This window comes from Mercenaria mercenaria, chromosome 4 (genome assembly GCF_021730395.1).
Source record: "Mercenaria mercenaria strain notata chromosome 4, MADL_Memer_1, whole genome shotgun sequence".
Taxonomy (NCBI): Eukaryota; Metazoa; Mollusca; class Bivalvia; order Venerida; family Veneridae; genus Mercenaria; species Mercenaria mercenaria.
In genome coordinates, this window is record NC_069364.1 from 74,153,074 (window position 1) to 74,166,491 (window position 13,418).

At 33.3% G+C, this 13,418-nt stretch overlaps 1 protein-coding gene across 1 annotated transcript; it reads right to left on the reverse strand.

Moving 5' to 3' along the window:
- Positions 1-4,090: 4,090 nt before the first annotated feature.
- On the reverse strand, positions 4,091-7,363 carry LOC123524808 (uncharacterized). The gene is made up of 2 exons (XM_045303298.2): positions 6,083-7,363; positions 4,091-5,509 (listed from the first exon to the last, which is right to left on the reverse strand). Exons 1-2 carry the CDS (start codon positions 7,361-7,363, stop codon positions 5,483-5,485), a joined length of 1,308 nt encoding a protein of 435 aa, XP_045159233.2. The 3' UTR covers positions 4,091-5,482.
- Between the last annotated feature and the right edge of the window lie 6,055 nt (positions 7,364-13,418).

A 13,418-nucleotide genomic window follows, 5' to 3' on the forward strand; every position in this document is an offset into this window, starting at 1 on the left:
ACTACAGAAAAGTGGTCTCGATTTTTCCCTACGACTAGTAATGAAAAAGTTACAATATAAGCTATTTATAGTAACAACAAAGGGAAGTAATTCTAAAGAAGGGAACTGCGCATGACACTTCGTCTCATGATGGTGTATAATTGTGTCAAGTTACATCAAAATCCCTCCATGCATGAAGAAGAAATGCTTCGGACAAAGTCATTCTTGTATCTGACCTTTGGCCTCTAAGTGTGACCTTGACCTTAGACCTAGGGACCTGGTTCTTGCGCATGACACTACGTCTTGTGGTGGTGAACATTTGTGTCAAGTTATATCAAAATCCCTCTATGCATGAAGAAGAAATGCTCCGGACAAGGTTTTCATTCTTGTATCCTTTGACCTCTAAGTGTGACCTTGACCTTAGACCTAGAGACCTGGTTCTTGCGCATGACACTCCGCCTCATGGTGGTGAACATTTGTGCCAAGTTATATCAAAATCCCTCTATGCATGAAGAAGAAATGCTCCGGACAAAGTTTTCATTCTTGTATCCTTTGACCTCTAAGTGTGACCTTGACCTTAGACCTAGGGACCTGGTTCTTGCGCATGACACTCCTTCTCATGATGATGAACAATTGTGCCAACTTTCATCAAAATCCCTCTATGCATGAAGAAGATATGCTCCGGACAAAGTCATTCTTGAATTTGACCTTTGACCTCCAAGTGTGACCTTGACCTTAGACCTAGGGACCTGGTTCTTGCGCATGACACTCCGTCTCATGATGGTGAACAACTGTGCCAAGTTTCATCAAAATCCCTTCATGCATGTAGAAGATATGCTCCGGACAAGGTCTGTGGACGCCGCCCGCCCGCCCGCCAGGGGCGTTCCCATAATACGTCCCGTTTTTCAAACGGGCGTATAAAAAAGCTATGTCAAAATTGGAAACCACACAACAAATGACGATCACTCTGTGGCAGAAGATTCCCAAACCCTAAACAAATCAGGTAAGCTATTGCGTAAATGTATCTACAAACACCTCGGATATACACCATTTGTACATTCTGCTTGTAACTACGAATAGTTTAGTCAAAAGTTTCATGTAAATTATGATCTATTTATGTCCATGTAAATTAAACAGTCTCTTCCAGAGAAACCGATAACATTATTATTTGTATAAGACGAGCGGCAAATGGAAATTTTAGACGTGAACTGTCAATTAAATTATTCTCTAATGACAATCTGACGAAGCAAGAAAATGACTATACATAACTCAATCTATCATTTAGAATATCATATCTAAAGTTTATAGAACACCAACTCGTCATTCTGCCCAGCAATAATCTTTCGAGATGACTGCACAGTAACCACATTTCTTTTACTTTACATTCAGTTTCTTTACGTAATAACTAAAGATAGTTTAATCCAGGACTCTTATACATTAAAATTTTATATATGAAATTTCTTTTCAATTTCTCCTCTGATATATCGAAGAGTAAGAGCAAAACTGTACATTGTGCGAACGGTTCCGCCCCCTGTCACGATATGTGCTATGACAGCCATGGCGAATTGAATATTTTGCGTTCTTAAGCTAAGGTTTGAGAATTATACTGTGATAATTACAGGTTCAGTATATTGAAATATACCATGCATAATTGTACATGTAGTCTGTATCAAGGCTTTTATGTAAGGTTTTGATATTAACAAAACTCAAAGCAGGCAAGCACAGCTGATGCCATTTCTTGCCTTCCATTTATAGATATAAATATAAAACAATTATATAAATACGGCAATCTCGTAGCCACTCTGGCCCCAATTTCACGAAAAAACTTAAGTAATTACTTAGTTAAGTCTATTAATTTAAAATTGTGCTATTGCTTAAGTTATTGTTATTTAATGTTGATTTTTTTCTATAACAATGTAGTTAAAGTATACTAGGTATAGTAGAATTTGTCTGCAGTGCTTATTCAGTCGCGCAAATGTGATATTTCTATTTAAGCACGATATAACGAACTTAAGTATTTGCTTAAGTTTATTTCTTATTTCTACACTGTGTTTAAAGTCTCCTCTTTAACCATATTGTGAAAGTTGATTAAACTTGTTCTTTTTCGAAGTGTTCACAGAAATCAATTCTAAGCAGAACTCTAATTGCCATTGCAATGGAAAGGAAAATCTTAAAAACCTGTTAGAAACTACTGACCAGACTTCAGGTCTTTTTCGGGTAACCCTCTACGAATAATGTTTAAATTATCTGATTTACCAAAAACATGGCCGCTGTTGGGCTGGGTCACCTTTCGATGTGTGGTCCTGGTTATCAGTGGAAAATTTAAATCTATTTGTCAAAAACTGCTTACCCAACTTTAAATAATATCATGCACATGCATTTTTCGTTAACAAGCATGTTCAAATTAGTTTGAAGATCTCTGAATTTGCATGTCCGATTTTCCCTTATCAGTTCTATTTATTTGAATATGATACACTGATTAATATAATGATTGTCCTTTTACACCGTAATTTGTCTAACGGCTAAATATTTACATTAAACAGAGAATACGATGCAATTCTGTCATTTGGCATTTATTGTGACAGCCAGAAACTAGAGAGGACAGGTTGTAAAATTTTCCAGCTGTGTACATTAATCAACTCATTTTTTTTTCGTGGTATAGCAGAATTATTCATTTTCCACTTCTTAAATAATAATGGGGGCTTCCATGGCCCAGTGGTAAAGGTCACTGACTTCAAATCACTTGCCCCTCATCGACGTGGGTTCGAGCCTTACTCGGGGCGTTGAATTATCCATGTGAGGAAGCCATCCAGCTGGCTTATGGAAGGTTGGTGGTTCTACCCAGGTGCCCGCTCGTGATGAAATAATGCACGGAGGGGCACATGGGGTCTTCCTCCAACATCAAAGATGGAAAGTCGCCATATGACCTATAATTGTGTCGGTGCGACTTTAAACCAAACAAAAAAATAATGTTATTAAAAACATCCTGAATGTGAAATGTTGCAAATATATGAATGACTTATAAACTTCAATAACAAGCAAGGTGTTTTTTGACACAATGTAATATTTTCTGGTCCCCTTTTTGAACATTTGATCATCGTATTCGGTGCCAGTAGTGTTGTTATTATTTAGACTTTAGCCCGATGATTTATGAATTCACAAAACATTCACAAATCATTTATGGCGTATTATCATTATCAAGACGCATGCGTGACCAATAAACATTAATAATTGTCTTTTATTTTATAAATACAAATGCGATCGTGATGTATGTAAATTACGCAGACGTAAACCAAAGATAATTAAATGTTATCTTCAGACAGAGCAGATAAATTGCAAAATCATATTGTCTGTGCTCACATGTGCGGCTGCCTGTGTGCATGATTGTTTCGTGTGTGTTGACACAGTTATTTTGAACAATACTCCTCTTTTTGTAAATGGGGTAAATACGTTATGCAGTATTATTTTGCAAACAAATAATATTAAATAATCAATACATTTATGCTTTTGAAAATTAATACCATTGCCCAGTATTACGGTATTACATTAGTGCATTCAGCTTGCGTATTATTAAGGGCGAAAATACGATAATGCGATAATACCTCACTTTCACATCGTGTTTTTGCGTTTTCGCATCGTGTTTTCGCAGGCAGTATTACAGAAGTACGATAATGCAATGCCTGTATCGCAATTTTGCCTTTAGGTAGAGGGGCGTTATTGCAGTAATACGATGCTTAAGTACGCCTTAAGGCAGAAACAGATCTTCTTATAGCTGTTATTACAATAGTCGTTGGCTCATTCCTTCTTTTCCTATTTTGAAAATAACAGAATTACAAAAACCGCATTTAATACAATGGTTCATTTCGCTCTAAGAAAACGTAAGCCGTAATAACGCTTCCAGTGGAGAAGCAAATTCTTTTTACTGCAGACACTTTGAATATATAACATGTATGCAAAATATAGGAACGTACAAAAAAGAGATAAGTTTACATCAAATCCACGCAACAGATTTGTTTGTGAGAATTAAAGGATATTGATGTCACAATGAAGGAGACAAATCATTTTTCATCCGACATGCTATACATTGTAAAGAGATCACTACAACAACAACAACAACAACAACATTTATTAGCATAATCGACATATATATGCCTTTGGCTAATGAACAGTATACAGTTCTTTCAAATCATGCGTATAAATAATTTGTAATCAAGATTTCAAACCCTTAACAAATAAATTTCCTTCAAATATTTACATATATTCCATTGGACTTTTTTCTTAGCAGATGACAACAAATTGTCAAACATTTTCAGATTTGGCCACGATGTTTTTGGCAAATATTTTGAACGTAAGTTTTTATATTTAGGACAAGTCAATAACACATGATACTCAGATTCTATAACATTTAAATTACAATTTTGACATATTCTTTGATCCCTAGCTATACCACTATACCTTCCAGTTTCAATAGCTAAGCAATGTGAAGACATTCTAAAACAACTGAGTAATTTTCTTAAGTAATCATTATCAACATTTGTGAGATATGGTTCAAACATAAACAGCGTTTTAAATCTTGAATAATATTCTAGTTTTGGCATGTTTGTAATACTACCATGCCATTCCTGTATAAACTGGTCTCTTAACCGTTTTTGTAGCATTGGAAAATAGTTAATATTTGGCGCTATATGGTTCCATAAATATCCATATCCTAATTGTTCTAAAAGAGTTTTAACATATTTGGGCCAGTTTGTACATCGGGGAGAATTGACATTGTTACATTGGTCTCTAAAAATATCAGTCATGATAGAATCTGGATTATTTACAAGCTTTAACCAATATTTTAGAACTCTCTCTTTACACAGTATTGAGAGAGGATACCTTCCAAGTTCCCCCAACACTGCCATATTTGGGGTTTGCATTTTTACACCGAGTATCCTTTTACAAAATTTCATATGAATTCTATCTAAGCAACTTGTATCGTATACGCCCCATACTTCAGCACAATGTAATAAAATTGGTTCAACCATACGATCAAAGAGTGTCAATTTAGTCTTAACATCAAATTTTAAACTAGAAAATAGTGAATATAGACCATTAACAGCTTTAAGTGCTTGATCAGACAGTGCCTTAATAGCTTCAGATAAAGCTCCATTACAATTAAATTTCACACCAAGATAGCAAAAAGAGTTCACAGTTTCCACTGGTGCATCATTAATGTACCATTGAAAATCAATATTCTGTTTTCTTTTTCTAAAAATACATATTTTCGTTTTATCAATATTTATCTTAAGCCCCCATTTAACAGAGTAAATATACAAGCTATCTAGCTGTGCCTGGAGACTCTTCTGGTCGGTAGTAAATAGTACCATATCGTCTGCAAACATCCACAAATAAATAGAAAGCTGTTGCAAGTCGTACTCTGTTAATGAGTTAAAATCAAGGTTTGCTGTGACGTCATTTACGAAGAGTATAAAAAGTATTGGCGAGAGTGGTTCCCCTTGTTTTAAGCCAAGCGAAACCTCGAAAAAATCTGAAACATTTGAAAAAACCTTAACACAAGCTGATACATGTTTGTATATTGACTGAAGCATTCTAACCATTTTACTACTGATACCTATTTCAAATAATTTAAACCATAGGGCATTCCTATTAACTGTATCGAACGCCTTTTCATAATCTATAAAAGCACAGTACAACGATCTATTCATAGAAATAATCTTTTGTATAATACTATGAAGAATAAAAACACAATCAGAAGTACTTCTGTTATTTCGAAAACCAAATTGCATATCAGTAAAAGCATTTTGGTGTTCACACCATTTATTCAATCTGTTTCTTAATAACAAAGAAAAAATCTTGGCCATAGTACTTATCAGTGATATTCCTCTGTAATTAGAAGGATCAGATTTATCCCCTTTTTATGTAGTGGGACAATTATTCCTTTTGTCCATGATATGGGATATACTCCATCATGATAAATTTTATTAAAAATTTTAACCAAATATGGTGTTATAAATTGTTTGGCATCTATAAAAAAATCTGCAACAACAAGATCACATCCTGGAGATTTATTCCTACTTAAAGAAGATATGGTTTTGCTTACTTCTTGTACGTCAAAAGGCTTATCTAAACAATCAATATCAACAGATCGATCCCTTTCGTTTATTATTTGTACATTATCTGAAATAAAACTACTTTCAACCGGTGTATTTAGAATTTTAGAAAAATGATTTCTAAATAATGAAACATCAACATCGGGATTACTTGTTTTACTTGAATTTCTATACTTGTTTATCTTTTTCCAAAACATTTTCGGTGATTTGCGACTAAGTTCAGAAATGTTGCGCTTTTCCTTTGCAAAAAAGTTGTACTTGGCTTTACGTTTTACATCACAATAATATTTACGACTCTGCAGAAATTCGACAATATTTTCAGAATTTCCACACCTCTTTACTTTCCTTTTGTTATCTAAAAATAAATTTTTAGCCCGTCTGCAATCATCATTAAACCACTCATTTCTTTTTTTAATTTTGTTTGGTTTATAATTTACAGACTTACCAAAAATCTTAAAACAGTTTTGATAAATAGTTTCAGATAACCTTTCTATATTCGAATCAATATTTTCATTATCATTCACAATATTATTCGTTAATCGATCAAAAACCTCTCGATTTTCTTCCAGTGATACTAATAAATCCATAGACCTTCCAGAATCCCAATATATCTTATCAAATTTAATATGTTCCCTGCTATTCGAGAAAGCTGTTTTCTGACACATGATATTATATGCTATTGGACAATGATCAGAGTATTCCGTCAATTCCATAGTTGTCATATCAGAAATATATTCAAAATTTCTTATATTTGTTAATAAATAATCGACTAGACTAGCCCCGTATCTCTTATTATTTAGACAATAGTAAGTACATTTTCCCGGCTCCAGACGCCCATTTACAATAAGCAGATCGTGTTCTTTACACAATGCAATCAATCTGTTCCCAAAAGAGTTAATACCTTTATCTTGTGAATTTCTAACGGGTATATCAATGTCATTATTTAGCGGTATGTTTACAAATCTGTCTAACCGTAAGTTTTCAACATAATCCTTTAATTCTGCTGTTCGACAGTTCAAGTCCCCAGCAAGAAAGATTTCCCCTTGGGAACTATATTGTAAAATATCTTCACTCAAACATTCAAAGAAGTCATATTCAAACAGACACGATTGTGGAGTTTTATATACAGACGAGTCCTCCGGCGGAATGTACGCAACACCGAAATAAATTACTTTGTCACTATTAGATTGCACACCAACTGACACTAAGGTCAGTTGGTGTGCATTATCTTTTAAATTATTGAAACTGTTTAGAGAATACATTGAACACATAATTAATTGATAATTCAATATGTTTGCGGTTTTGCTTAGATAGTTAATTAATATAATATAAACGGCCATATTCTTATAAACACTTTTACAAAGATACAATTGATTGTAATTAAGGAAATTGTGAATTTCTAGCCCAATTAATTTATAGCAGTTGGGTTAGCCTTGGCGTTCAATCTGGGAGATAAATCTGCTGGGTTGTGAGGAATTATTGAAAAAAGATTGATAACTATTGTTTTTTCCCTTACTCTTTCCGTTTTTATTTATTTTACTTTTTTTCCATTTTTATTATATTATTATTTTTGCTTTCTTCAAAACAGCTAAGTAACGCAAATTGAAGTAATTTTGTATTCACTCTTAATGATGAATCTGCAATTACTTTACATATTATGTATCATGTATAAAACCTATAAATGTAGGAATAAATCGTGATATTTCTAATCACACATATAATCAATTAACTACTAGGCACTTTTTATGCGTTTTTATGCGCTGTCTATATGATACTGCACTCTATTGTAGTCAGACCTTTTGAAAAGTGCGTACAAATTTAAGCTTTTAAATTGATAAATTATTTTCGGTACAAACTGCTATTACCAGATTTCTATCTTTTAGAAAATGATCATTCGTTCATGTGTGTATATCGTTAAGCCATTTAAGCGATACATTAACACGCAGTTGAAAACAGTACAGAGCAGCAAATATAGCACTCAGGAAAAAAGAGCTTAATGAAAATGAGACATTTACGGCTTCCAAGGGATCTTGGTATATATTTTATCGTTGTTTCATGTTTGAGCCGTGCCATGGTAAAACCAACATAGTGCGTTTGCGACCAGCATTTTCTCATGGCACGGCTCAATTATGCACAGAATGCTACAATGTAATCTCAGGAACTATTGATTATATTTGTGATTGACGTAAATAACGCTGCAATTAGCAACAACAAAGAACGGTAAATGCTGTTCTGATATCATAACTCAGACAAACGTGACATAAATGTCATGTCTATTATACACAATGATGTGACGAAAATATCTTAACTTTCCACGAGAATATACTTATTATTTACGCTTCCCTCGTTACATTGCTTAAAATGTTGTTTCCTATAAATGCACTGGCAACAGAAAAGACAATACCACTTCATATGTGATACTCTTCCTTTATGTATTCTATGATAAACACTGTCATGAACGGGAACATTTACAAAAGCTCATATCAGTCGCGCAAACGTGCAGTTTATCAATGTTCCTTAACGCAGTAACACTCAACATGTTTAAAGGTTTCGTCAACATTATGGAAAAACTTGCATTTATTCTCCTAGTCAACTTCTGGTATGGACGATAACAGATTTTCTGACTAGCTGATGAAGCGTTGTTTCAACTACACATATACGCTAAAATGTGTACATACAACATGAATGTGTAATGTGTTTTTTTCTTCTATTTTTACTTAAAAAAGACAAATGTGTGCTATTGTATGATTTCACATTCAGAGTGATTTTACCCCGATTTTCAATTATCAATTGAAGTTACATTGTATAACGACGAAAGCTGTACATTCTACTTTTAGGACATACTTGTGCACGCATGCAAAATGGCATTTTTCATTTTAGCCTGGTGCTAGTACGTATATGTGCCTAAAATCAGTTAATCAAAAGTTGTCTGACAATGATTTAGGGACGGTTTTGCCGATAATTTGATCACTAAACGTTTTTGTTTTTTTTTTGTTTTTGTTTCATTTGGATATTCCATCCTTGCTTCCTCATATATCATACAATAACAGATTTGTTTTATACATCTATAAACATTCAATATCTGTATAACACATCTATTTTTCATGCTCAGTAACAGAATAACAGCGATATTAATGACTTTTACATAAAATAACAAGAATAAAGAGCAGTTTGTCTTTATTAATAATCACGAAAAAGGTTATAACTCAACGATAAATGGATCTTAGTATAACTTACAATATTTCAGTAAATTACAAATGTGTTGGTTTTCGTTTTATGGATGAGAGGAGAGGTTTAACGTCACACCGACACAATCGTAGGTTACAATGCGACATTTCTGCTTTAATAATGGGGAAAGATTACAGCTGCTCAGCGCATTATTCAGTTATGGATAGGCATTTGAATACAACCACCGACCTTTAAAAACATGCATACTAACTGAGTAGCTTTCTGGTGGTTTTATAGAAAGAAATGATAACCAGTCTCTATAGGTATGATATTACAAATTTATAATACTAAAACAGAGTCTTGATAGTGATTGAATTTCGGTTATATCAACGAAAATCGTTCGATTCTTTAGAATTTGAGATACCGGGTTTCTACTATATATGGTAAGAACACCAAATGCATTATTAATCGTAGAAAATGAATTAAATTCGGATAAGAAACCACAAGGGCAATATTATTATAACGTTCAACATGCAGTTTAATAATTGATAAGGAATAAGAAACGTTATGTTGAAAACGAGCAAAATCTTTATTCTTTAGATGCAGTATCATTTCTCGAAAGTTTAAACCTCGGTTAATAGTAACTGTTGAGAATATAATAAACAATAATTGATATAAATTCTTCCCGAGGCATTCCTTGACTGAGTGCATATAGTTTAACCGTTGGCCAATAATCTGATCAACTTATATGTCATTGAAAAGAATAGTTTTAATCAGTCTAAAAACGACATGTAAATTGTTTTGCTCGTAAATATTAGAAACGAATGAGCTTCCGTTAACATGTTCAATTAAGACAGTAAAACGTGTAATCCAGACAACAAGTTGAACGGCCCAAGTATATTAATACTATGGTGGCTGATTTCTGCCAGTGTCGTTCTGTCATATAATACTGATATATAGGGAATAAGAGGCTACCGTCTTTTGATATCAATGTTATCAAGGGCTGGAAAGAGTGAGGTTCACCGATAACATTAATATCAAAAGACAGTAACCTGTTTTTCTATTTACCATGAAACACATATAACCTGCCCACAACACATTTCCTTACCTTGTTCCGTAAAAGTTGATTTCTGAAGCAAAAATGAATAAGTTCACATTTTACGCATTTGAAAATTCATCCACTCCTGAAACATCTGAACGAAACGTTGAATTTTACTATTTTACTGTGACAGTGTTTATTGACATTCTGGTATTCTTATAAAAAAACTAAAAATGGAATAACTCCTACCTGTGTACAAATAAAATAACAAATTATCTACTAGCGTTATGACCATTTTGTCTGACTGTGCAGGGAATGTTTGTCATTAAAACTTTCTGCTAAGTGTGGGGTACTTTCCAACAACAGAACAACTGTGTTTGTACTTAAATTGTTTTCGTCTGCGAGTTTCCGCTAATTCTTCCGCTTCGGCTAACTTCATTGCAATTATAAGATATATTCGGATTGAAACGAGACAAATTTGTATTTTATTCTTCTCGAATTTGATCATTTTCTAAAATTAATGTCTTTTTGTCCAGGTTTTCAATTTACTGCATTTTAACATGCAATAAATTGCAAGTATTGTCACTGAGAAAAAGAGACACTTTGTCTTGAATATTTTGAAAGGCATACAAATAAACAAATATGAATCGCATGTAACATTACACAAACTAGTGAAATCCGCTGACACCTGAGCGAGTATGAATAGGCAAGCACGAATATTATATATTCTATTCGTAGAAATTTCATCTCCCATAGTTGTTTTAAAGTTAAACAAAATATTATCTATATTGCGCCGATTGGGTGTAAATTGACTGTGTCGGAGTGACGCGTTTTGTGAGTAATGTTTACATGAAGCAGTCATTTTTTGTAAGACACAAATTCCATTTTTTTTATCGGATTATACTTTAATTTTACTGACTGTATTTATTACAGAAAAAGATATTGGAAATAAAACCTTCGGAAGTTACTGTACATGTGTATTTTATAATGTATCCCTGTTTACCAGTTCCGACGGATGTGTTGATGAAATGCTATATGGAAAGGGTATCCAGAGAAGAAACCAAAAACAAATGATTCCGTTATTCTTTGGAAAGCATATATTTCAAACATTTATTTGCCTTCTTTTGAAATCTTATGTAATATGGAGCCAGTCTGCTTTCAAGCTTGTCTGTTTATCTGGTTTAATAACATATTCAGTAGAGACAACCACCAATGACATTTCATACATACAGGACATGAATGAAAGCTCTGGGCGTCTTCTTCACTGACAAAGTCTCCATTTACTTTGATATTAAAATTCCCCTTTGAACATGACAAATAGGAATATAAGTGATTAAAATTTTAAAAAACAGTTGACAGTCTTTATAGAGCTTGGCCTTCCATGCATGGGAAATCTCTATTAGCTGGCACCAATACCAAGACAGCATTATCTTCATACATATTAGAATATTCCAGATCTACTTTTAGAAAGTGTTCATTTGTGGTTATATCTTGGTGTATATTCCTTTAGCACACAATGTGTTATTTTTATCTCAAACATAACTTTCTATGGGGTTATTTTTTGTCAAGTTGATGTAACAGAACAGGCTTCACAAACATTTTAATATGTACTTTAATCTGTATTTTGCCCTTCTTGAACACTCCTGAGTGTTAAGCTATCTATTTTGTAGGCCTACTTTGGGATGCATGGCTCTATGGCTGTGTTTGGGGTGCTCTATGCTTCCAGGAAATCTACCCTTACCTTTTTATCTTTAATACTTTGTAGATTTCCTTTCAGATGCACCTCGTTTTATTTCCACGGAAGTATGAAAAACGCCGGAACCGGTGAAAGTGCATCGGAACTGGATAAAATCGGCTGCAAGTAACTTCAACTGTTTTTTTTTGTTATCATCGATATATTTTGCAATAAATAATTATTGATTTAAATAAAGGACTTTGTTGAAATTCGTTATAACAATTATGGTGCAACTCTTATTATTTAACAGGGGCGCATTGCTATAAAAAGTGCGTCGGAACCAGTCAACGAACTGTATTAAGCAATTGGCACCGTTGGAAAATGTTTGCCGTCCATCGTTCCGGTAAGTTGCCAGTTCAACATCGTGCCGTGTAAGTTATAATTTCTCCGATGTACTTAATGCAGGTACCATAAATGTCAACTATAAAACTTAATAACTTATACTCTTAAGATTTTTAATTCACATTTGTTTAGTAAAATAACACTAAATTTATACAACGCTTTCCATTAGTGTAGAGGTGTTTATAACAGCATATGACCCGGGGAATGGCGTATCAAGTGCTGTAAAATGTGAAGTATTTGTGTGGTTAGTATCGAAATAATAAACATGTTCTAATAATTTTATCAGTTAATAAAATATGGACATTCGTTCGGATGCGAATAATTAAATCAGTCGTGCTACACACTCCTGGTCGTGTTTTGATTATTACGCATTTGAACTTCTTATCATATATATATTATATATGATAAAATATAGGGACATTTTTATTATTTCTTAATCTAAATTGTATCAAAATAAAGGGCATAATGCAAACGTCGTGAAAGTTCTTTTCGCGTTTTATATGCTTTTCGGTTAATTAAACCGGAAATTATCGTCTGATTTGTTTCAGACCTGACTATACCAAAGGAACCAGCATAGAAGCCATCTGGTCCAGCCGTAAAATGGCGAAGAGGTTTTGAACATACACTATTCATTTGGCTTGGCCACAGAGGTCTAAATTAAAACTGTTTTGTTTAAATTTCAATGTAGATATATTTGTGACATTTTGGGAGAAGGTTGTATTTGGTGAAGTGAAAATCAATTTTAGTATGAAAATACATCAGGGTCAATGAAGTGTGATTTTGATGTGATATTACAGCAAGCAAATGTGACAAGAGAAATATATCTTTGTTGATATAGGACCCCTACCTTTCTCTCCATTTGATGTCAGGTTTATCATAATTCTTCATAATGAGGTAAGAGTTTGTTCTCTAAAGTGGATCTAGTTATGTTTTGCAGCTCTTTAAAAAGTTATGTTTTATATAGAATATAAAGAGAATATTCTTTGGACGTTTGTGACATTTCTCAAATCTGTAAGGTATCAGAAGTCTTAACTAATTTAAA

Bases quoted from the DNA above. Each gene is read 5' to 3' on its own strand.
- LOC123524808 (XM_045303298.2), bottom strand. From the start codon at position 7,363: ATGTGTTCAATGTATTCTCTAAACAGTTTCAATAATTTAAAAGATAAT. The intron at 5,510-6,082 runs GTAAGCAAAACC...CAAATGTTTCAG, and splicing joins AGCCTTTTGACGTACAAGAA to ATTTTTTCGAGGTTTCGCTT.